This window comes from Chrysochloris asiatica, unplaced genomic scaffold (genome assembly GCF_000296735.1).
Source record: "Chrysochloris asiatica unplaced genomic scaffold, ChrAsi1.0 scaffold00019, whole genome shotgun sequence".
NCBI lineage: Eukaryota > Metazoa > Chordata > Mammalia > Afrosoricida > Chrysochloridae > Chrysochloris > Chrysochloris asiatica.
Genome location: NW_006408537.1, coordinates 30,660,233 through 30,686,468, shown reverse-complemented (window position 1 = coordinate 30,686,468; position 26,236 = coordinate 30,660,233). Strand labels below are relative to the sequence as shown.

The 26,236-nt window shown below is 40.3% G+C and overlaps 1 protein-coding gene across 1 annotated transcript in view; it reads left to right on the top strand.

Moving 5' to 3' along the window:
* Positions 1–26,236, top strand: part of IMPG1 (interphotoreceptor matrix proteoglycan 1) — a 145,802-nt gene that overhangs the window by 12,913 nt on the left and 106,653 nt on the right. The window contains 5 exon segments of the mRNA XM_006878342.1: positions 4,790–4,846; positions 4,849–4,907; positions 5,217–5,245; positions 12,150–12,171; positions 12,975–13,121. Coding sequence (XP_006878404.1) covers positions 4,790–4,846; positions 4,849–4,907; positions 5,217–5,245; positions 12,150–12,171; positions 12,975–13,121 — 314 coding nt within the window.

The window sequence follows — 26,236 nt, the reverse complement described above, 5'->3', positions numbered from 1 at the left end:
ATACAAACTGAAATATTTCAACAAACTGACAGAGCAATGGAAGCACTCATCATCTATGGTAAGATATTTCAAAGAAAGCTACCTGGCCACTGAAGAGATCCATATTTGTGCCCATTCCAAAAAAGGTGATCCAACAAAATGTGAAATCAACTAAAGATATCATTAATATCACATGTAAATAAAAATTTGTTGAAGTTAGATCTAAAACAGTTGCAGCTAGATTCAGAAGAGGACGTGGAACAAAGGAGATCATTGCTGCCATCAGATGGATCTTGGCTAAAAGCAGAGAAAATCAGAAAGAAGTTTAGTTGTGCTTTATTGACTATGCAAAGGCATTCAGCTCTGTGGAGCATAACAAACTATCAATAATATTGCAAAGAATGGGTATTCCAGAACACTTTATTGTGTTCATGAAGAACCTGTACATAGACCAAGATGCAGTTGTTGGAGCAGAACACGGGGATACTGAATGCTTTAAAATCAGAAAAGGTACACATCTAAATTGTAAACTTTCACCATACTTATTTAATCTGTAAATTAATCTATACATTTAATCTGTAAGAAGAATACGGCATTAAGATTGGGGGAAGACACAATAACAACCTGTAATGTGCAGATGGCACAACCTTGCTTGTTGAAAGCAAAGAGGACTTGAACTATTTGCTGATAAGATTAAAAGACAAAGTTTCATTATGTTTCATAATGTAAAGAAAACAAAGATTCTGAAAACTGGATCTATGAACAACATCATGATAAATGGAGAAAAGATTGGAGTTGTCAAACACTTCATTTTGCATGGATTGAGAATCAATACTCATGGAAGCAGTAGTCAAGATATCCAATGTGTATTGCTTAGATAAAATCTACTGCAAAAGACCTCTTTAACATGTTCAAGAGCAAAGACGTCAACTTGAGGACTAAGGTGTGTTTGAACTAAGCCATGCTATGACCTCATATGCATGTTTATGCTGGACAATGAATAAGAAAAACCAGAGAAGAATCAATGCATTTGAATTATGGTGGTGGCGAAGAATATTGAAAGTACCAAGTACTTCCAGAAGAACAAACAAATCTGTCTTGGCAGAAATATAACCAAAATGTTCTTTAGAAGTGAGGCAGACAAGACTTTGTCCCTCATGTTGTTGTTGTTGTTGTTGGGTTCCATCGAGTCAGTACCCACTCATAGAGACCTTATGCACAGCACACGGAACACTGGCCAGTCCTGGGCCAACATCACAATTGTTGCCACGCTTGAGTCCATTGATGCTGCCACTTGGCCAATCCATCTCGCTGGGGGTCTTCCTCTTTTTCTCTGACCCTCCACCTTACCAAACATGAGATCCTTCTCCAGTGACTGGTTCCTTCTAACAATATGCCCGAAGTACAAGAGACGAGGTTTGGCCATCTTGGCCTCTAAGGAGCACTTTGGCTGCACTTCTTCCTACACATATCTGTTGGTTCTTTTGGCAGCCCATGGCACTTTCAATATTCTCCTCCAACACCATAACTCAAAAGCATCAATTCTTCTACAGTCTTCCTTATTCACTGTCCAGCTTTCACATGTTATTGAAAGTACCATGGCTTGGGTCAGGTGCACTTTAGTCCTCAAGCTGACATCTTTGCTCTTCAACACTTTAAAAACGTCTTACGCAGCAGATTTGCCTAATGCAATACATTGTTTGATTCCTTGACTGCTGCTTCCATGAGTGTTGATAGTTGATTCAAGAAGAATGAAGTCCTTGTCAACTTCAATCTTTTCTCCGTTGATAAGAATGCTGTTTATTGGTCCAGTGGTGAGGCTTTTGTTTTATTTACATTGAAATACAATCCATACCAAAGGCTATGGTCTTTGATCTTCATCAGTAAGTATTTTAGGTCCTCTTCACTTTCAGCAAGCAAAGTTGTATCATCTGCATATCACAGGTTGTTTATGAATCTTCCTCCACTCCTGATGCCATGTTTTTCTTCATAGAACCCAGCTTCTCATATTATTTGCTCAGCACACAGGTTGAATAAGTATGGTGAAAGAATACAACCCTCTCGCACACCTTCCTTAATTTTAAACCATTCAGTGCTTCCATGTTCTGTTCGAACAACTGCCTCTTGATCCAGGTTCAGATTCTTCATGAGCACACTCATACTTCGCAATGTTGTCCATAGCTTGTCATGATTCACAAATTGTCCCTCATACTTAGTACATACTATCAGGAGAGACCAATCCCTGGAGAAGGAGCTCTTGCTTAGAAAGGCAGATGGTCAATAAAAAAAAGAGGAAGACCCTCAACAAGATGGATTTACACAGTGGCAAAACCAATAGGCTCAAACATGACAACAATGTTGAGGATAGCACAGTATTGGGCTGTGTTTTGTTCTGTTGTGCACAGGATAGCTATGAGTTGGAAATGACTCAATGGCACCTAACAATAACAACAATATCTGTAAATACAATAATGTAAACAAAAAAATTAAGAGCAGAGCTTAACAAGGAGCCCATGTTAGTAAAAGGCTCTGTAGCTTGAGCTTTATTAATTTCAACCACTGTATAGATAAGGCTGATTGGTCCATGTGGGGAGTGCAGAGTCTCTAAGATAAGCATCGGACTGCAAATCATAATGTCGGTGGTTTGAGCCCACCAACCAAACATGAGGCTTTCTGCTCCCATGAAGTTTTACATCTTCAGAACCCCTACGCAGAGTCGCTATGAGTTGGAACTGAATCAACAGCACTTCGCAACAACAACTGGTTCATGTATCATTGCTTATTCTTATATTTGTTGTTGTTGTTAAGTGCCATGGAGTTGATTTTGACCCATAGCAACCCTGTATTGGGTTTCCAAGGAGCAACTGGTGAGGTTGAACCACCGATGTTGCAGTCTGACGCATTAGCCCACAGCGCCACACCATGACTCCACAGCACCACACCAGGACTCCTTATATTATATTATTTTCTCTTTATATTATATTCTTATATTACATATTTATATGTAATATGTATTATATAGCATATATGTAATATATGTTGTTGTTGTTTTTATGTGCCATGGAGTCTGTTCCGACTCATAGCAACCCTGTACAGGGTTTCTGAGGCTATAAATCTTTACGGGAGCAGAAAGCCTCATCTTTCTCCCACGGAACAGCTGGTAGTTTCGAACTGCTGTCCCTGAATTTAGCAGCCCAATTCATAACCACTACGTTACCAGAGCTCCTTATATGTAATATATTTGTTGTTGTTGTTATGTGCCATGGAGTCAGTTCTGACTCATAGCGACCCTGTACAGGGTTTCCGAGGCTGTAAATCCTTACGGGAGCAGATAGCCTCATCCTTCTCCCGCGGACCAGCTGGTAGTTTCAAACTGCTGACCTTGTGGGTCGCAGCCCGATTCGTAACCACTACGCTACCAGAGCTCCTTATATGTAATATATAGCATATATGTAATATGTGTAATCTGTAATATCTATATTACAGATTACATATTGCTAAAATCATATAGAGAGTCCTGGTGTGGTGCTGTAGGATAAGCACTGGACTGCAAACCACAAGGTTCAAACCCACCAGTTGCTCCTCAGAAACCCTATACAGGGTCGCTATGTGTCAGAATCCACTCAAGGACACTTAACAACAAAAGAGATAGGATTGCACATCAATTGTATTCCTATTATTTTAGTTTTACTTGCTGTTGGACTCCTGGTGTGGCACCATGGGATAAACACTGAACTTCAAGGTCTGTTTGAACCACAAGGTCAGCAGTTTCAAACCTACCAGCTGCTCCTTGGAAACCCTATACAGGGTCACTACAAGTTGGGACAGACTCAACAGCACTTAACAATAACAACAATACTAGTTGTTAAGTGCCATGGAGTTGGTAGTTTTACTTAAGTGCTGAAGAAACTTGCTTACATAATGAAGAAGTTGGGGACAGAAAGAGTTTTGTTAATGTAATATCCTCAGTTCATTGCATTCCTTTTTGCATCATTTGTCAGCAATCAATCACATCATAATCTATCATCATCATTTTTAATGATCTATCACTTGTTCACTTCATGAGGTCTAAAAGCAAGAATTGGAAACCACAGGAGTTGCAAAAATCTATGTTACCCCACAAATTATTTCACTATGTTTCTCAAGCTCAACACTATTATTTTAAAGTGTCCCCTGCATTGCAACCTAAGGGCAATGTGAGTAGGAATCGATGAATGAGGAAAAGCTCAAAGGAAAGGTGAAAAATGAGAGGTTTGTCCTTAAGCAGACCAATTCTAGGGAAACATGAGTAGGGAAGTTGAAACCCGGAAATTGATTTGCTTTAAATGGTGTGCCTGTTCATCCTGTGAAGGGCTGCAATTATAGCTGGGTTACCTGTAACCTAGTTTGACGCCTACTCATCTACAAGCCCCTACACAATCTGTCTCGCTCCCTGCATCTTCTGACATCATCTTCTATTACTCTCAATCTGCCTCCAAACAGCACTCATCTTGTTGCTGTTTCTTCAATGCTCCTAGCATTCTTCAGACTTGAAGCTTTTGCTTTTCCCAAACTGTTCAGTGGCACCTTCAGAGTCACAACATCTTAGAACCCTGTTTAAACTTGTCCTCTTACACATGCCCAATTCCTATCTTTCTTTTTAAATTTTTCTCCATAGCATATAGTAGTTGCTCAGTAAATGTTTATTAAATGAATTAATTTCTATGGGCTGTAAATTAATAAGTTAATATAAATCATGAAAGAATGCTTCCTGCTATGAAACGGTGCTTGAGTTAGAGAAGCGAGGTAAATGTGCACATTTGGATTGCAATATGTCAGCAAGCAGTATGGGAATCATATCAGATTTTTCTGGATTGAATCCCTGACATAGAGAATACCAGGACTGTGTCAGCATCTGCTAGCAGAAAACCTTCTACCTCTTCAATACTTGAGAAAAAGTCAGGACCTTCTAGAGCACCTGGAAATTTAACAGGTGAAACTTAAACAGCGTAAGTGTGTTTGAAACATGTCCCCAGGCCTCTTGCTCCTGGTCCATTTGAACTTGTTTCCACAGCATAAGAGTTAGCTGAAAAGAATGCTAAAAGATAACTGGTAAGAAGAACAGGAGTTTTATTCTTGCAAAATAATATAGTACAGGTAAATTTGAAATTAAGTTGAAAGGAAAAGGGAATGAAAATAGACTTCAATTCTTCAGTTGGCATTATCTCTTGGTAAAATTACTTTTGTCTTTTTTGCAGAGAATAAAACAGAGAAACTTCCCTGAGAGGTAAGTATCCAAAATAGGCTCCTGCATGCTCTTGACTTTTGAAAGATCATACAATGGAGTAAGACTGAGCTATTATACCTTTGTGGTATTTTGTCAGCCACCAAAATCTGTGTAGGTTATGCTAACAGATAATTTAAACATATATTGTGCTGAAAAGGAATGGATATATAAAAGAAAAATTGGTAGATACTATAGGTTGAGGTAGACCTTTCATTATGCTTGTAGATAAAATTAGGCCCTTACAGTATGATAAGTATCTAATATGCATGTTCACTAATAAGATATTTTTTGTCGTTGTTGTTGTTGTCATTAGGTGCCATTGTGAGTCGGTACCAACCCATAGTGACCTTATGTACAGCAGAACGAAACACTGCCCAATCCTGGGCAAATCTCACTACTGTTGCCATGCTTGAGTCCGTCAATGCTGCCACTTGGCCAATCCATCTTGTTGTGGGTCTTCCTCTTTTTCTCTGACCCTCCACCTTACCAAACATGATATCCTTCTCCAGAGAAATTAAAATAGTTTGAGTCTTTTTAGAGCTTATAGTAAACTATTTACTGGTACCCTACTTGTCTTACAGTTCCACACCAGGACTCCAAACTATTAATTACATCAGGAAAATATTTACTACAACCAGAGAAATGTGAACTCTCACTTGGTATTCTATACAGTGTTAATATTTCTCAAACTAAATTACTCAAGCACCAAACTATATCCTCAACAAGAACTGAATATCAAGTGAGAAAATCAAACAGAAAAAAGAAAGCGTACATTAAATAAAATTATTAAAAGGAGAGAGATGTAACCAAACTCTAAATTTTAAAATAATATATATTTTATACCTTTTGAAAAATCTAACCCTACATAAAAATAATGCTACAAAGAGACAAATTTGGCTGTATGAATTACCAGCAATTCTTTATAATGCCTTTCCTATGTGTTCCTTTGTTTCAATTCCTTCTACCACCAACCTGGACCAGGACCTTACTAATTTACACTGCAAAAAATATCAAATCTGATCTCCCTAGATTCCCTGCCTCTAATCTGTTCCTCTTCTTAACTTGAAAGATTGCTTACAAGATTAATGAGTCTGAAATATTCCTTTTCTTACTATCAGCCCTGTTCAGTGATTTCAAATGATTCCCACATCTTCCCATTGTCCTCTCCCTCCACTTATCTGGTCACTCCACCCTTCCCCACTCACTCTGTGCCACTGGAGGCTGACTGGATGCAACACTGGCATCCCATACCCTCTGACTTCTGGTTTGGGCTAGCCAATGAGAGCAGGAAATCAGAGGGAGGGAGGAGAATGAGGTCAGGAAACTAATTTCCTCCTTCTCTCCAAGAGATGTCTCTGGATTATGCAAACATTAAAGCACAGAGCTACTAAGCAAAAGGTTGAAGATTTGACTCCACCCAGAGGCCTCTCGGATGAAAGACCTAGCAATCTACTTCTGAAAAATCACAAAACACAGTTCTAATCGCACAGACATGGAGTCACTATGAGCCAGACATTGCTTGTTTTTTTCAAAAAAAAACCTTCCAGGGCTGGTCACCTCCTTCAACTTTAACTCAGATCTTCTCAAATGATCCTTTCTAAAAGCCTTCTCTAGCTCTCATTCATAACTACTCCATGATCTCATCTCTTTGGCTTAGGAGTGTTAACCAGCCCTGTTGCTAGCTCTGGGGTACAACTCTCTTCCTTGTGGTTACTCTAAAACTCTTTCCACAGTTTGTAAATCGTATCTTTATTAAGCTTTGCTTAAATCAGTTTAATAAGTCATCTATTTTTTGCCAAGACTTTGACTGAAACAGGTCAAACTACTTAACCAAAGTAAACCTCCTGACTTTTCCAATTTTGCCTCCCATTACCCATGATTCCACCTCTACCACAATTTAACTTCCTCACTGCACAGAGCAGCTCTGCATATCCTCGCCTCTGACCATAGCCTTTTCCTCTTGTTCAGAAGAACCTGCCTCCTCCAGGCCACCTACACAAATCCTATTCTCCAGTCAAGCTCTAGGTCTACCCTGACCTCCCCATGATGTTTTACCAGCCTGCTTAATCTGTCAGCAATCTTTCCCTGCTTTGAACATTATATTTGGCACTTACATTTTTATTTAACATTTCCTTGCTTTACTGTTTGCCTATGAGAGTGTAAACTCTTCAAGGGCAGGAAATGTTTTCTACTTCACCACTGGCTCCACAGAACTCAGCAAAGTTTTCTTAAATCCAAACCAAACCCACTGTGGTCAAGTCAGTTATGACTTATAGCAACCCTGTATAGAGTTTCTGAGGCTGTAACCTTTATGGAAATAAAAAGCCTCAGCTTTGTCCTTCTGAGAAACTGGTGGGTTTGAACTACCAACCTTGTGGTTAGACATCCAGGGCTTGTCCTGCAGTCCCACCATGGCTCCTTATATTTTATTAATTTTGTCTTCTGAGTTCTTTCCTATAAAAATTTTTTTTTTAATTATTGCCAAGAGCAATACTGTGACTTACAAAAATCTTACTACTAGAGTATTAAGGAGCTCTGGTAGCATAGTGGTTATGAATTGGGCTGCAAACCACAAGGTCAGCAGTTCAAAACTACCAGTTGTTCTACGGGAGAAAGAGGAAGCATTCTGCTCCCATAAAGATTTATAGCCTCGGAAACCCTGTACAGGGCCGCTATGAGTTGGAACCGACTCCATGGCACATCACTACCACCACCACTATAGTATTATTCTTTATCACAATATACAAGAAGATTATCCATGACTTATATTTTCCAAAAAAGGAAGTGAAGTAGTAGTGATTATCCATAATGAAAAAACTCAGCAGAATATATCAAGACTTGATAGAGAAACATTAAAAGTTATAAGAAAAATAAACCTGACTAGAGAAAAAAAAAAGAAATGGAATTATTCCATTTACTTCTATGCCAACCAGTATTGCAGGAAGAAAGAAAGGAGCAAGAGACATTTGACATTAGCTACAATTGCCAGGTTGCAAAAAAAAAATGTTTCAAACCTACTTTTACTTGGAAACTAGGAACATTTCCAAGAAGCCAAAACAGGAATTTTTATCATCTGCCTAGCCCATGAACCTGCCAATTTCAAATGACTTTAAAATAAAAGCCAGGGGAAAATCCAAATGGAGCAGTTTCCTAAATTGTAGCTCCTTGGTGATGAATGGTATAGATTGCCTTTTCAGCATCATGATCACACACAATAGCAAAAGATATGGAAACAGTGCCCGTCTTAAATCCTACACAAAGTAGGCAATAGCTAATGTAGTATTGTTGTTAAGTGTAGTAGAGTTGGTTCAGACACAGCCATCCTGTAGGGTTACTGAGGGGCTGCTGTTGTGTTTGAACCACCAACCCTACAGTGCTTATCCTGCTGTGCCACACCAAGACTCCAGCTAATGCAGTGTTGTTGTTAAGTGCGGTCGAGTCCATTCCAACCCACAGCGACCCTGTATAGGGTTTCCAAGAAGTGGTTGGTGAGCACTGTAGCTCAAATTGACTTTTCAATGCTGTGCATTAACTCACAGCACCACACCATGACTCCTTAGCTAATGCAATGTTGTTGTTGTTGATACCATGGAGTCAGTTCCGACTCATAGGGACCCTGCACAGGGTTTCTGAGGCTGTGAATCTTTACGGGAGCAGAACACTTCATCTTTCTCCCACAGAGCTGGGAGTCACACCAGGACTCCTTAGCTAATGCTATAGACAACATTTAAACAGCTACTTGATCATCTTTCACATCAATGTAAAACAAGGTGATGAAAGTAATTATAGAAGAAAGCAGATCTTACTAGAAACAAAGATTTATCTAGAAAAAAACATTGTTTTAATTATAAGTGATAATAATGTTTAATGTAATGAAAATCTATCAAGGAGTATTGCCAGTAAAACTGTGTATTAACTGCAAAGTAAAATGCCAGAAAGTGGATCTTATCTGCCAAGATGGCAAAGATGGTGTAGAATCAGGCAACAATGTGTTCTGCTGTACATAGCGTGTCACCATGAGTCGGAGCTGACTCAACTGCAGCTAACAACAAATAAAGACAGAAAAAAAAAAGATTATTCTAAATTTTACTCTCAAGTCTGAGTTTATATCTGACTTGTGTGCACCAATATGGTGATCCAAGTTGACATCTTCTCTGATGATTACTTTATGGTTAATCTAGACAACTTTACAAAAAGAGGTAACTGAACCATTCTTTTTGGTCTTCCCAAGACCATCAACATAAGCCAATATGATCAAATATCATGGCCAGCTGTTACTATCCAGGATTTCATAAGCCATTACTATCACTGGTGGTGGTGATGATTATGTGACATGGAGTCCATTCCAACTCATAGCGACACTGTACAGGGTTTCCAAGACGGTAAATCTTTATAGAATCAGAAAAGTTCATCTTTCTCCCACAGAGTAGCTGGTAGTTTTAAACTGTTGATCTCACTCTTCGCATCCTGATTCATACCCCACTAGGCTACCAGAACTTCTTCCCTCACCACCACTATTACTGTCTAAATAAGATATGCTAGAATTGACCAACATATGTAGACAGTTCTATAACCATGGCCTTGGATTTATCCCTGAAATATCTTCCACACCACCTCTGCTTGGTATTGCAAAACTTCCTGCATTTTTTTTGCCAGCTTACCAATACAGAAAAACAGAATATTGTGTCCAGACTATGGATTTAGTGTATCTATGTCAGAAATCTACCACTGTCCCATTATTGTGACAAGAGTTACTTAATGTTACCTAAGGAGACCTGGTGGAGCACTGCAGGATAATGGACTAGACCACAAGGTCAGTTTGAACCACAAAGTCAGCAGTCAAATTCACCAGCTGTTCCTCAGAAACCCTAAACAGGATTGGTATGAGTTGGAACAGACTGGACGGCACTTAACAACAAAAACAAAGGACTCCTGTTATAGCACTCTAGGATAAGCACTGGACCGCAAACTACAAGGTCGGCAGTTCAAACCCATCAGCTTCTCCCCTGAAGCCCTAGGCAGGGTCACTATGTGTCGGACCCAACTCAACAGCACTTAACAATAACAGCAAAAATTATTTAATGACTCTCTGGAGGATCAAGGGTCTGAGGTATGCATTGCATCTCAATGTGAAGAAAACAAAAATCCTCACCATTGGACCAATAAACAACATTTTTATCAACAGAGAAAAGATTGAAGTTGTCAAGGACTTCATTCTTCTTGGATCAACTATCAACACTCACGGAAGCAGCAGTCAAGAAATCAAAGGACAAATTGCATTAAGCAAATTTGCTGCACAAGACCTTTTTAAAGTGTTGAAGAGCAAAGATGACAGTTTGAGAACTAAGGTGCGCCTGACCCAAGCCATGTTATTTTCAATAACCTCATATGCATGTGAAGGCTGAACAATGAATAAGGAAGACCGTAGAAGAATTGATGCATTTGAGTTATGGAGGAGAGTATTGAAAGTGTCGTGGGCTGCCGAAAGAACAAACAGATCTGTGTTGGAAGAAGTACAGCCAGAGTGCTCCTTGGAGGCCAAGATGGCCAAACTTCATCTCTCATACTTCAGACATATTGTCAGGAGGGACCAGTCGCTGGAGAAGGATATCATGTTTGGTAAGGTAGAGAGTCAGAGAAAAAGAGAAAGACCCCCCAGAGAGATGGATTGGCAAAGTGACAGCATCAATGTGCTCAAGTGTGGCAACAATTGTGAGGTTGGCCTAGGGTCGCTATGAGTCAGTACCAACTTGATGGCACCTAAAAACAACAACATACTTTTCATTTAATATTTCATAAATTCTGGTATTGTGCTACTACTATATTGCTGTTAGGTGACATCCAGTCTGTTCTGACTCATAGTGGCCCTATGTACAACAGAAAAATACAGCCTAGTGCTACATCATCCTCACAGTAGTTACTATGTTTGAGCCCATTGTTATAGCCACTATGTCAAGTCAGCTCACTAAGGGCCTTCCTCTTTTCCCTGGAATCCTAGTGTGGTACTGTGGGATAAGCACTGGATCACAAGGTCAGTTTGAACTGCATGGTCAGCTGTTCAAACTCACCAGCCTCAGAATCCCTATACAGGGGCTCTATGAATTGGAACTGACTCGATTACACTTAACAACAACAACTACTTTGCTTAAGTATGTACTCCAGAGACTGATCTCTCCTGATAGCATGTCCAAATAAGTGAAACCAAGTCTTACCATCCTCATGTCTAAGGAGCATTCTGGTTGTACTTTTTCCAAGACAGATTTGTTCTTTCTTCTGGTCGTCTATGGTATTTTCAATATTCTTTGCCACCACCATAATTCAAATGCATCAATTCTTATTTAATTTCCATATTCATTGTCCAGTTTTCGAAGGCGTATGAAGCTACCCCCATACATATATTCAATGTGTCTATTGTCAGTAAGTGCCATCAAGTCAGTTCCTATTCATAGCGACCCTGTATAAGGTTTTGAACCACCGACCCTGTAGTTTGCAGTCCAGTGCTTTTCCTATACAGCTAAACCAGACGTCTTTTAAATGTGAGTCCACATTCTCAGCATGCACAGTCAAAGTTAAAAGCTATACTATTGTTCACCACCTGTGAGAGCAAAGAAAATACATCAGATACTACCCAGTTAAGAGTCCCTGGTGATGAAGTGGGTTAAGAGTTGGGCTGCTAACCACAAGATCAATGATTTAAGCCCACCACCAGCCAATCCACAGGAGAAAGATGAAGTGTCTGCTCCCGTAAAGACTTAAAGCTTTCAAAACCCTATGAAGCAGTTCTACTTTTCCTTATAGTGTTGCTATATGAGTCAGAATCTCCTTGTTAGCCATGGGTTTGGCTCTACCATCCAAGTGAGTTTTGTCTCTCATTAATTTTTCTTTAATTGTTCTTGTCTTTTAGCTTCCTCAATTTTCATTTCACTGTAAGAGACCATGTATGTTATCAGAGACGTTCCATTTCTGCTACACTTTTTTTTTTTTTTTTCACTTATTTTGAGAGAGTGCAGATCTCAGAATTATCTAGGTACCTAACTAAATCTGTAAAATTTCAACCTCCAGACTTACTCTGTGCCTGGGTAGCCCATGTGAACTCAGAGGAAAGCCCTGCTTGTTCCCAGAGCAAAGACAGGGAGAAGGGTACTTGTGTGTGGTCTTATGATATCAGAGGCCAAATCCAGATCTTCAGAACAGTGCTTCTATTCCGAGCCACCCTAGTACATGATTGCAAGTGTGGCCCAAATATGCCACAACTTCTGAGAGGAATTTCAAACACTTTCTTGATAGTGCTTTCTAACTAATTTCATTGTGAAGTTCAAACACAAGTGATCTCATTAAACCATTATAGGCTCCTCTTTTAAAAGGATTAGATTAAATAATATTTCAGCATTCATAGGTTATTTTGTCTAATTCAATCCTCACTAAAGAGTATGTGTAAAGTCAAGAATATGGTACAATCCTAGTGATGCATCAACAGCATATATGTGTGCTTTCACAAAGACTACATGGTTATAAAATGACACTGTTCTTGAGGACTCTAGATAGTTAGCTCAATGGAGCTTCGGTACTTTGTCTCTCAGTGAAATTCTGAGGCCACTTCTAGGTTATAAAGACTTTTATTCTGACAGCACTTGAGACGGCATATTCATCTCTTGAAATATCAATAAATATTTTATAATATAACCACTCACTTTTGGTTTATAGTAACAGAAGTCCTTTGGTTTTTCAGACTCAGGAAAGAGGAACAGAACTCACTGATTTGTTTACAGTTGCACTGGAGCTCAGCATCATTCTGGCAAACAAGAGATTCAAGGTGGATCTCACTGACTCCCAGTCCCCATGTTACCAGGAGCTAGCAGCCAAGGCTCAACTTCAGGTGACTGAGCACACTCCAAACAACTACATACCAAGTTATGGCTCAAATTCTGGGGCCAAAAGTATCTATGCCCTTCTTATAGCTTCATGTGACCTAGCAGCCATTTTAACCATTAAGAAGAAAGAAAAAAATGACAATGGATTCCAAAATATTAAGACAAAAGAATTTTCAAGAAACTCAAGCGTAGAGGCATCCAACTCAAAATGGGCAGGGGAAACTTTCCATGATGAAATCCAAAAATGAAATTGGAGAAGTGTCGGGGACTTACCTCGACATAGTTGTGTTGTTCACGAGTGTTTGGTTCACGAGGAGGGGAGATCCAGCGGCGATAGGGATAGCGAAAAAATACACAGACAAACACAAGAAGGACAATGAGGCACCCCAAAGCCAGGGTGGATACATCACTGGTGGGCAGGCTTGGGACTACAGGCATCATGGCCTCTGCAGGCAGCAACTCACTGCCCTGCAATCTTTACTGCATGCCTTCCAACCCATAATGCACTACTATCTTTACTCCATGCCTTCCAACCAGTAATGCACACCTGGGGAGGCCCGGGCCTCTGCTTTATTTAGGGGAGGAGTTTCACACCAAGCTGGGAGGGACTTAGGCAAGGTACAGCTAACATCAGTACTTTTCCAGACATTCAGGTAACTTTACATCATACTTCACTGGTTCGAATCCCAGGCCAGCAACTTGGATTCTCAGGCCTAACTAACATATCTATAGCCCCTGAGGTCAGTTGGGGGAAGGTGAGAGTTCTGCAGGAGACGCCCAGGTGAATGGGCTACACCTGGAAAAGGGATTAGGGAGGATGGGTTCTTTGTCTATAGAACAAAGAACCGAGAAATAGCTAAGATATTTTTAGTTAATCCTTTTGGAGAAAGGCTTGACCTTGCAACCTTTAGTATTAGCTTTAGGAAAATATCACATTTATCTGTGGATTACCAAGGGCTCCGTGTATTAAATTAATACATGTAATAATATTAAGATGAAAGCAGTTTGCCATTAACTGCCAGTGGCCTCATTTGTTACACTCGGGCCTATAGGGCCTCGAACCTCTGACCAGTCGTACACGGTCCGCAACAGAGAAGGGCATTCCACCAGCACATGTTCAGGCTAAAGATGAGGAGAGATTTGCAAATGACTTGTAGTTCTGGGAAGTAGAGTACAAAGGAGAGGGATGAAAAGGAAGTGTTGTAAACTGAGACTGGATAGTAAGACTGGGGTTAAATCACAACACATCTTAGAGTTGTTATGCTGCAGGGAAAAAGAACATTTTAATTTAATCAGGGTCTGGTGAACATGTTGATAGTCAGAGACGGAAAATACCTCTGGAGCAAGTACCTCAGAAAAATGCCATGTATTTATTGGCTACCCAAAAAGGGGGGGGGGGGGCAGGGGGGAGGGAACTTCAAAGGCAAGAAGTGACTGGCTTACAAGCTTTCAAGAGGGAATCTAGATCCAGAGGGCGTGGAGGAAGGTAGAATTGCCACTGAGTAGTATCCAATCTGTCTAGGCAGGGATGACGAAAGGAGATAGGGATAGGTCTCTTGTGGTACAATAGTGAATAATTGTTATCAGGACTGATTGTGAGGGTTGGAAATGTAAAGGTAGACATTTTGTAGCAAGGAGGGGACTGATTAACTTTGCAGTCTAGGAGCGGAGGTCCCTGGGACCATCAAGGGAGAAGAGCGGAGAGCAGGACCCTACCCAGAGAAGCAGTGATGCCAGAGATGGAGGCAGAGACTGACATGGAGAGATGGATCAGCTGGGGACTTTAGATCCAGAGAGGGAGAGGGGCTGTGTGCTGAAGACCTGGGGACAGACTTGCATAGTATACCCTTTTTGTTTGGTTGATGATGCATGGAGGGGATTGTAACCATGGCAATGAATCGATATACGATAGGTAGAATTTAAAACAAATGTTTTCCATGTAAATTATCACATAATTCACAATAAAACATTTAAAAAAAAAACAAACAGCATTATACTTCATGACAAAAAAAAAAAAAAGTCACGTATTTAAATTGCATCAGACTGCAAAGGTGGAAATATTATGCAAAGACAAAGTCTCATGGTTTAAAAATATTTATATTTCAACTAGCATGCTCCCTATTTGGTTCAAATCCCTGTCATACCTCAGAAATGCTATGCAGGGTCGCTATGAGTCAAAAGGGACTTAAATGCACTTACCAACAACAAAATCTAGTAGAACTCAATATTTTCCTTCTCTCAAATGGAGAGGAGATGAATGAGTGAAGGATTCTTAACTTCCAGACTTTCTCTGTCGCAGCAGTCAATAAAAAGCAAATAATCATTTCTACTTCCTATAACCTTGAAAGAGAAAGCATCAGCATAAGGTATTTATGAGCCCCATCAGTCCTATTGGTTCCATTTGCATAGTCACTGGCATCTGGAAGAAGGAGCTCCTTGCTTACAGCATCTTGTTCCCCCTCTGGACTACTGAGCCTCCACCGGAACACCTCAGCTGCCTGCTCACAGTCTGCCATCAGATAACCAATCAGCCCACCGCAACCTAATATCGGCCTTAGCAAAGCCATTCTGGCCTAACCAGGAATTAGTGAACTGTGCTTTGCAGTAATTTAATTTCCACAATAAACCTAATGAGCAATTTAATACGAATGTCAAAAGGAACCCTTAGTTGTTGTGTAAATGCTTTCTCCTGTACACACATTCATGTGAACTCCATTTGGCTGCCTTTTAATAGCTCTGTTAACATACATTAACGTACATTCCAGCAGAATCAGGGAGGCCCCTGTGCATTTAGTATCATTAATAAGGTTAACTGGGCACTTAATTAGCAATTTAGTAGTGAGTGCTCCATGATTTGGAGAACCCAGAAGATTATTTAGTAGAATTAACTGAAGGCCTTTGTCTTGTCTTCCCTAGACGCCTTCTGCACCCTCCTAAACAAAGCTGATTCTTAATCACAAACAGATTCACAAAGAGTGCATGGACACAAACAATAAATCTCCTCCACCCAAGTCAGAGCCTTAGATCGCTCCAAGAAGGGAGGAAGCAGGAGGATGTACCCACACAGCACTCTTTCCTGTGGTTGCTGTTGATGTGGGTTTCCACACAGGCAGTTCTGTGCTTGCTTGATAGTTAGCATATGTATAACAATGTTTCTGAACAAGATAGAAGGAGGCTTCAGGATCTGAATCTTCCTGCTTCAGAAACCTCAGTTCATTCTTATACTTCTGGTTCCTGTGACTCCAAAGCTCCTTGTCACCACAGGCCAGATCTGACCTGAAGCAACCACACAGCCCTTTCCTGTCTGCACCCACAATAAACACAGGCATGGGTTTAGGGTCGAAATCTAAGCTTCTAGTTCTCCATTAAGCCTGTTTGAATACTGAGGACAGGACGTAAACTTATTATTCAGATCCCTTGACCCTTAACCTGTCTTTTCCTCATTAGGTTTTTCAAAAAAGTTTGACCAAAGACTTCTTTCCTTGCTAAGCTCTATGTTGTTACTAGTTGCCTTTTGCACAGAGTAGAACTGCTCTGTGGGGTTTTCAATGCTGTGGCCTTTGGGAAGCAGATTCACAGGCCTGTCTTTCAAGGTGACCCTGGGAGGGTTGAACTGATAATGTTTGCACCACCCAAGAACTACATGATTCTTGTTAAGTTGTTAAATTCCAGTCCAGTCGGTCCTGATTAATAACAACCCTGAACCACCAACCCTGTGTTTAGCAGTCCAGTGCTTATCCTACAGTGCCACACCAGGACTCCTACTAAGTAGTTGTTGTTGTTGTTAAGTGCCGTCAAGTCGATTCCGACCCATAGAGACCCTGTATAGGTTACTGCCTGGTTATGGTGAAGTAAGAGACTATCTGCCTTTCAAGAAGGTGGTCATCTTGTAGGAGAGCTAGAGGATAAGCAAATAAATGATAACACAGTATCAGACTCTGCCCTGGGTTAATAAAAACATAGATATTAACCAAAAATCCAGTTCCTTTCCATTTAACTCTGACTCACAGTGACCCCATTTGTGTAAGAATAGAGTTGTGCTCCATCGGGTTTTAATGGCTGATTTATCAGAAGTATATCACCAGACCTTTCTTTTCAAACACCTCTGAGTCGATTCTAATCATCAGCCTTTTGGTTAGCAGCAGAATCTGGTTACACTTTGCACCATCCAGGGACTCCCTGCCCTGCATTAGGTACTTTTTGTTTTTATAATTTATTTTATATTTTTGTTGTTGTTGAGAATATATGCAACAGAACATACACATACACTAACTCAGTAGTTTCTACATGATCAATTCAGCGTCACTGATTACATTCTTTGACTTGTGCAACCATTCTCATCTTCCTCTTCTGAGTTGTTTCTCCCTTGCCCCGCTCCATTAGGATAAACTCACTGCCCCCTGATGTTCCTATGTAATCTTTGGAGTGGCTGTTGTCAGTTTGATCCCGTATAGATAGATCTGTTGTTATTAGGTGCTGATGAGTCAGTTCCAACTCATACACCAGAACAAAACTCTACCCAGTTCTGCATCAACCTCATGACCATTGCTATATTTGAACCCATTGTTATAACTACTCTGTCAACCTATCTCATTGAGAATCTTCTTCTTTATCACTGACCCTCTACTTGAAAAAGTATGATATCCTTCTTCAGGGACTGACTGGTCCCTCCTGATAACACGTCCAAGTTACGTGAGACAAAGTCTTACCACCATTGCTTCTAAAGCACATCCTGGCTGTGCTACTTCAAAACAGATTTGTTCATCATTCTGGCAGTCCATCTTCAATATTCTTCCCCAGTACCCTAATTCCAATGCATCAGTTATTCTTCAGTCTTCCTTATTCATTGTGCAGCTTCCACATGCATGTGAAGTGATCGAAAGTACCCCAGCTTAAGTCAGGTGCACCTTAGTCCTCAAAGTGATTTATTTGTCTTTTAGCACTTTTAAGAGGTCTTTTGTAGCAGATTTGTCCATTGCAATACGTTGTATGATTTCTTGAATGCTGTTTCTATGGACATTGATTGTGTATCCAAGTAAATGAAATGTTTTGCTTCAATGTTTCCTCCATTTATCATAATGCTGCTTATTGGTACAGTTTTGAGGATTTTTATTTTATGTGGAAGTGAAATCCTTATGGAATATTGTAGTTTTTGATATTTATGTGTAATAAATAGATCTTTTGTTGTTGTTGGGTGCCATCTAGTTCATTCCAACTCATAACAATCCGGTATTAGAGTTTTCTTGAAATGGCTGGTGAGTTTGAACTGTCAACCTTGCCATTCAAACAGACCTTGAGGTCTAGTGCTTATCCTACTATGCCACACCAGAACTCCAATAGATAGAGCTAGGCACTTTTTAATTGTGAGTAATTCCTTACATCAAGCTTATAATGTAAGTATTGTTATCCCATTTGGGCCAAAATGAGATTCAGAGAAGTTAAGAAATAAACTTGAAGTAAAAAGTAACAGAACCAATTTTCAAACCCAGGTCAACTCAAGTATCTCACTATCACACAAAATCTTAGCTACCCTATTCACTACAATTAGTATCTCTTTGTTGTTGTTGTTAAGTGCTGTGGAATCGGTTCTGATTAATAGTGACCTTGTGTAGGGTTTCCAGGGAGCAACTGGTGAGTTTCAATCGCCAACCTTGCAGTTCAAACCAGCCTTCAGGTCCAGCTCATTATCTTGTAGCAACACACCAGTATATGTTTGTTGTTATGTGCCGTGGAGTCGGTTCCGACTCATAGCAACCTTGTACAGGGTTTCTGAGGCTGTAAATCTTTACGGGAGCAGAAAGCCTCATCTTTCTCCCGCGGAGCGGCTGATAGTTTCGAACTGCTGACCTTGTGGTTCGCAGCCCGATTCGAAACCACTACGCTATATATTTAGGAAATAAAAATTATTTTTAACTTTAGCACAAGAAAATATAATTTAAAGGTAAATCAGTCTCTTGGTGGTGGGGGGGAACGGCAGAACATGATGCACTCCAGAAACCAATATAAGTGATTTGGGGATTTCCTGTGCCTCACTGCTCCACTCCTTGGCATGGAAAAAGTGGCATCAGCAGTAATTACAGATACAGCAACAGTACAGTGGCATGTTGATGAGCTTAGAGACTGAAGGGATGCACTCAACCTGACTAAACAAAATTTTCTAAGCCCTACTATGTGATGGCACTCTGTTAGGTACCGGAAGGGATGTCAATAAAGATGGATAATTGAGGAATGGTCCTGACACCCAAGCAACATAATCTCAGTAGGAGAGACTAACATGTGCCTCACAGATTGTTTTATGGGGTTTATTATTATAAGTACTTAACTGGTTAGGACAAGAAATAATTAACTGAGCCTGACTTTGATGGTGTACAAATGCTTTTCAATAAAGGTGTTGGAGTAGGCTTTGAAAGATGGTTGGAAAGTCAATGAGCTGAAGGGCGGGGAGAGATATTGTATCTTGAACTAATCTAAAAGGGCGCACAGATACTTTACAGGAATAAAATATATGTTGTATTTGGAGCAGGATCGGGATTGTTTCAGGCGACTAGAGGACAGGCTATTGGTCAAGAGGAGAATGATGACAGGAAGAAAAATGATAAAGTATTTTTCAGGGGAAGAGAAGAGAACTTGTTAAAATTCTCAAATGTCAGTTGAAGAATTTACTTTATTCAATAGACAGTGCTGTCCATGAAGTTGGGGGTTTTTTTGTTTTTATTGTGATTTATATGATAGTTTACATGGGAGAACATTATTAGCTTTACATTCATCCTATCGTATTTCATTTCATTGCAATGATTACAATCCCCTTCATGCATCATCAAACAACCTGCCCCCTCCCCCCCCCAGCCACCAGCACACAGCACCTCTCACTCCCTGAGTCCAGAATCCCCAGCTGCTCCATCTCTCCATGTTACCATCTCTACCTCCATTCAAGCAATTTGTTATGAATAGCAATAAATATGGGATTATTAACTTGTAAAAAAAAAAATTATATTCAAAAAGACACCTCCTCACTTTCCCACACACACACTAGAAACGCATTTCAACAATGTAGAAAGTGTAGAAGGGGGGAAATGAGAAGAACATGGTGGAAACAAAAGATAATATGGGATTCAACAACAGGAGCTAGTGGCTGGATGTGTGGGGTATATAGAGAGAGCGAAGGCTGGAATTTTGGGCACAGAAAAAGTGAGTGTTTCTTAACCTGACTGAGATAGCCTAGGGAGAAAGGCAGATTTGGTTAGAAGACAGTGACTTTGATTCGAGAATATTGACTTAATGGCAAACACTGGGCTATTCATGTGATGAACTAAGGGTCATGTCTCAGGTTATCCTAAGAAAAACTGAGGTTCCCCAAGGAATGATAGAAGGCTAACCCAGACAGGGAAGAGAAGATAGGGCTGAGACCTTGCTCTCCCTCCCATGTTTCACTACTGAATTACTACCCTTCTCTCTTGATCCCTCTTGCCTCTTTTCCTTTGTCCAAAAAGCTGGATGAGGCAGTATTGGTCTATGACCCACTGTTTCCAAAGTCTACCACAATGTCTACAGTAGAGCTTTATTGACTAAATGGAGGAATGAGTAAGAAAAGGAGGCTGAGGAGGGAAAAGTACAATTACTTACATTTAAGTAGAGACTAAAGATAGGAGAAAGATGAGGCTTTCTACTCCCGTAAAGATTTACAACCTCGGAAACCCTGTACAGGGTCGCTATGGGTCGGAACCAACTCGATGGCACTTAACAACAACAAAAGATAGGAAAAAGAAGGAGAGTGTAATAAGAGAGATAGAAGAAGGGCCAGCCAGGTGAGCAACAGGGACACCAAATCTAATTCCTATACTTGTGGAGGTAAGCCCATTTAGAACAGGGGTCTCCTTGTTATGTTAATGAGGTCATACCAGTGTAGGATCTATCCTAAACCTAACAAGATGGGGGATATTAAAAAGGCAGATTGAATCGCCAAGAAACCTAGGAACAAGTGCACTAAAGAAGCTAAGGCGAGGATTTTTCCCCAAGAATGGACAGAGAGAGCTTTTCCCTAAATCTGGTGCCCTGAACTCAGACTTCTAGCTTCCTGAACTGTGAGAAAATACATTTTGTTCATTAGAGCCATCCACTTGTGTTATTCCTGTTATAACAGCACTGAAAAGCTCAGACAAGACCTCATTAGCAAAGACAAATGAATTCAGAAAATTTGTGTGTAATTCACATACATCTAATAGCAGATTGAATCTATTAAATTAGAATCTTCCTTTATCTTATTAGGCATAGATTGTTTTCACTTTACTAATCTCTTTAACATAATAAATACTTTCTAAATTGTATAACTCAACTCAGAATTTATCAGTTATTCTGTGTGTATCAATGAGAAACCTATATAGCCAAAAAAGTTTCATCCAAGTAGCACCTTTTAGTTACTTTATGTAAAGTAGCCAGTAAAGCAGGTCAGAACTACCCAACTATAGCTTTTTTAAAAATACCAAAACATAAAACAGACCAAAGTGTTTTGCATCAGTGATTGCTTCAATTTTCCATTTTCTGTTTTTTTCCTCTAGCTCATCAAAAATATTCAGACTTTTACAGTTAGGTAAGAACTGACCCACCAGAACCAAAGGAAATTTCAAAATTTTCCTTCTCTTAGCAGATACAAAGGTATTTAAGAAATTTCCAGGATTCAAAGAATCCGTGTGTTAGGATTTAGGTGAGTCAGCCTCTTCTCAATTTTTAAATTACTTTCTCCCTATCTTGTTTTCAAAGCAGTATCGTGAAGATTATAATTTTTCCCACAATTGTTTAGCTCTACCAGATCCTAAAAACTGAATACAACTCAGATAAAGAAATTGTTTAATTAGAACATGACTCTAGGTGATTTATAAAGGGGTTACAGAGAAGCTGCGTATCTCCCTCCCTCAGAGAGTTAAAAACTGTTCTCTGCTGAATGCTCATTGGCTATCCTTTGGCAATGTTGTTATTAATCAACCTTTTAGGAAAATCCCTCAGTAGAGACAGATGAAAAAGAGTAGCAATTAGTTACCTCGGTCTGATTGCCTAGTTCCCTAATGACTGTGAAATAGCATCATTTAAACCAATCATGCTGCAGAGAGAAGACATGTGAAACTAATAAAAAGTGGTACCTATGTGGCACTATGGTGTGGTGCTTGAGAGAAAGCACTGGAACACAAGGTCAGTTTGCACCACAAGTGGGGGGTTCAAACTCATCAGCCGCTCCTTGGAATCCCTATACAGGGTCACTATGAGTTGGAATGGACTCGCTTGCACTTAACAACAACAACAATGTGGCACTGTAACAATGTAGCACTAAACTGCTAACTGCAAGGTCGGTGGTTCAAACCTACCAACTACTCCTTAGAAATCCTATTATACCAACTCGATGGCACTTACCAACAGCAAAAACATACAGAAAGGGGAAGGAGCCCTCGTAGAGTAGTGGGTTAAGAGTTGGGTTGCTAACCACAAGGTCAGAAGTCAAATCTACCAGCCATGGAAGAAAGATGAGGTTTTCTGTTACCATAGATTTACAGTCTCAGAAACCCTCTACAGAGTTATAATAAATTGGGAGCATCTCGACGGCAACCACTAACCACCCCGGAAAAAGGAGGAATCCCTAGATAGCGTATATGGTTAAGCTCTCAGCTGCTAACCAAAAGGTTGGAGAATCGAGTCCACCAAGAGGTAACGGGGAAGAGCCTGGAAATCTACATCCAAAAAATTAGTCACTGAAAACCCTATGGGGTACACTTCTACTCTGACACAAATGGGATCAATACGAGTCAGAAACCAATGGAAGGCAGCTGGATAAAAAAAGCCGGCAAGAGGAATGGCATGGGTAGGTTCAGGATTGGAAGTAAGACTTCCCAAAATATACCTTCTATATTATTTTGATAGAGGTTCTGGTAACGTAGTGGCTATGAGTCAGACTGCTAACCTCAAGGTCAGCAGTTTGAAACTACCAGGAGAAAGATGAGGCTTCCTGCTCCCGTGAAGATTTACAGCCTCGGAAACCCTATGCTGGGTCACTATGAGTTGGAATCGATGCCACGACATACAACCACCACCACATATTATCTTGATGTCTGAGCCATAGCAATGTGTTCCTGCTCAAAAAACATTTAATTAAAATTGTTAATAAAAGAAATGAAATAACAGTGCCAAGCTATGGCAAGGCTCTAGTCATCTTCCTACTAGCTTTCCCACAAGCAGGTCTATAGCCATTAAAACCCCAGCACTCTAGTGTGGGTTCCTGATTTGGGGCTTGGGTTTTTATATTTTTTTAAAATTCTCATTATTCAAAACATCTACAGGGGGATTATAATATTGTTGTTTCTGTTTTTACTGTTGCAGAGTAAAAATCAACCTTCTGTGAGCACAATGAGACTCCATGCCTCCAGGGTTGTTATAAAGCAGAGAAGGCAGGCCTCCACACCGGCTCTTTTAAAGCTCCTTAGTCTTTGCCTTAAAGCAACAAGGTGGTACAGGAGCAAGGGCTAGAGCTCAACATCCTTATAAAGAATAGCTTCCAGTGGGGCTCTGTCAGTTTATTTCTTTCCAAATTATCAGGCTCCATTGATTTGTGTTACTGAAAGTATTAAAAAATGAAGGTTATAAAAGATGAAATCCTTAATATTTACCAAAGCGGACTCATTTTTCTTTATTTCAAAATGGTGCTCTGCAGTATTCCATGTGAATTCAGATGGATTAGAGAGAAATAAAAATTGATAAGAGAATATTCTGCATCGCTCGCAAGGTTTTCTGAATACACCATTGCAGCTAAAGAACAAAGTTTTAAATTAAAGCTGAAGAAATGATGGAAACTGTTCTGCTGGTGACAGCTCAAAAGCTCATTATACTATACCTTGAATTAATAAACATAAAATACATTTAAATTATCTATGTCCAAAGTGAGCTCTGATAGTGTAGTGATTATGAATTGGGCTGCGAACTGCAAGGTCAGCAGTTTGAAACTACCAGCTGTTCCACAGGAGAAAGATGAGGCTTTCTGCTCCCGTAAAGATTTACAGCCTCAGAAACCCTGTACAGGGTTTCTATGGGTCGGCTCCGACTCCACAGCACATAACAACAACAACAACAATGTCCAAAGAAAACCAAAAGGTTAGATTATGAAACTTTGCTAAGTTAAAACTTTAAGGATATATCCCTTAAAACTACATCTACCTTATGTGTTTGTAAAAATTTATTTTTATTTCTTCAAAATCTGCTTATAAAAAACTTGATGACATTTTCCTAAAGATTTTCATGATGTAATAAAATGTTTTGTCCAGGAACAAATATTTTAGCCCTTGAATATAGAAAAATACATGCTGATGAACATGGTAAACTTTTAAGCATTAGTAGTAATCGTCAGAATACTGTTCAATAAGTTTATTATGAAGAAAATTGTGCATTTGCAGGTCCAGACCCACAAAGAAGAACTGAAAGTTCTTGGTACAATCTCTCCCTCATTGTATTTGTTATTGTTAAGTGCCGTCAAGTAGGTTCTGACTCAGCAAACCTGTATAGGGTTTCCGAAGAATGGCGGGGAGGCTTGAACCACCAAACCTGAGATTCAAACCAACTTTGCAGTCCAGTGCATTAATCTGCAGTGTCACACAAGGTTTCCTGATAGAAAATTGAATAGGTACTTTTCTATCAGTGACCTCATTCAACTCTCTAAACACAAATGGGAAGTAGTTTGGGACATCTATTATTAATGCAATTATAAGGATGAGCAGTGAAAGTTCCATTGTAAAGACTGCTTTTATCATTTACAGCAAATGTGGGAAACTATTAACAATCACTGTATCTACTTTGAGGGTGTAAACTTCAAAGAGTTATATACAAATGCTCATAGCAATTTTATTTGTATTAGCCAAGAACTGGAAATGACCCAAATGTCCGTCAGTAGGGTAATAGATAAGCAATTGTGGTATATTCTTATAACAGAATACCACTCAGCAAAAGAATGAACTATTAGAATACACAACAACATTGATGCATCTCAAAATAATCAGGTTGAGTGAAAGAAACCAGAAAAGTAGACATTATGATTCCATTTATGTAAAATTCTAGAAAATGCAAATTAATCTATAGGGGCAAAAAGCCAATCAATTGCTGAGGAGGATGAGGTGGCGGGGGTGGGAGGAAGGGATTACCAAAAAGTATGAGTAGGAGAGAATGAGGAGGAAGGAGGGAAAACAGCATCCATGGATTGCAGTACCTACAGCCAAGCTGTGTAGTGGTTACGAATCAGGCTGCTAACCTGAAGGTTGGCAGTTCAAAACTACCAGCTGTTCTGCAGGAGAAAGATGAGGCTTTCTGCTCCCATAAAAATGTATAGCCTCGGAACCCCTGTACAGGGTCAGTAGGAGTCGGAACCCACTCCACGGTACTTAACAACAATAACAGCCAAGCTGCAGCCCAGCAGGGCTATGGTGCTTACACCACCCAGCCCACTCAAGGATCTGCACAAACCACCCAGGCATATGGGCAACAAAGTTATGGAACCTATGGACAACCCCCTGATGTCAGCTATACCCAGGCTCAGACCACTGCAACCTATGGGCAGACCACCTACTGGTTATAGTACTCCAGCTGCCCCACAGGCCTACAGCCAGCCTGTCCAGGGCTATGGCACTGGTGCTTAGGATACCATCACTGCTACGGTGACCACCACCCAGGCCTCCTATGCAGCTCAGTCTGCCTACGGCACTCAACCTGCCATTCCAACATAAGGGCAGCAGCCAGCAGCCACCACACCTGCAAGATCACAGGATGGTAGCAAGCCTGCTGAGACTAGTTAGCCCCAGTCTAGCACAGGGGGTTATAAAAAGCCCAGCATGGGGTATGGACAAAGTAACTACAGTTATCCCCAGGTTCCTGGGAGCTACCCCATGCAGCCAGTCAATGCACCTCCATCCTATCCTCCTACCAGCTAGTCCTCTTCATAGCCAACTGGCTAGGATCAGAGCAGTTACTCTCAGCAGAACACCTATGGGCAGCTGAGCATCTATGGATAGCAGAGCAGCTATGGTCAGCACATTATCTAAGGACAGCAGAGCAGCTATGGGCAGCACATTACCTATGGACAGCAGAGCAGCTATGG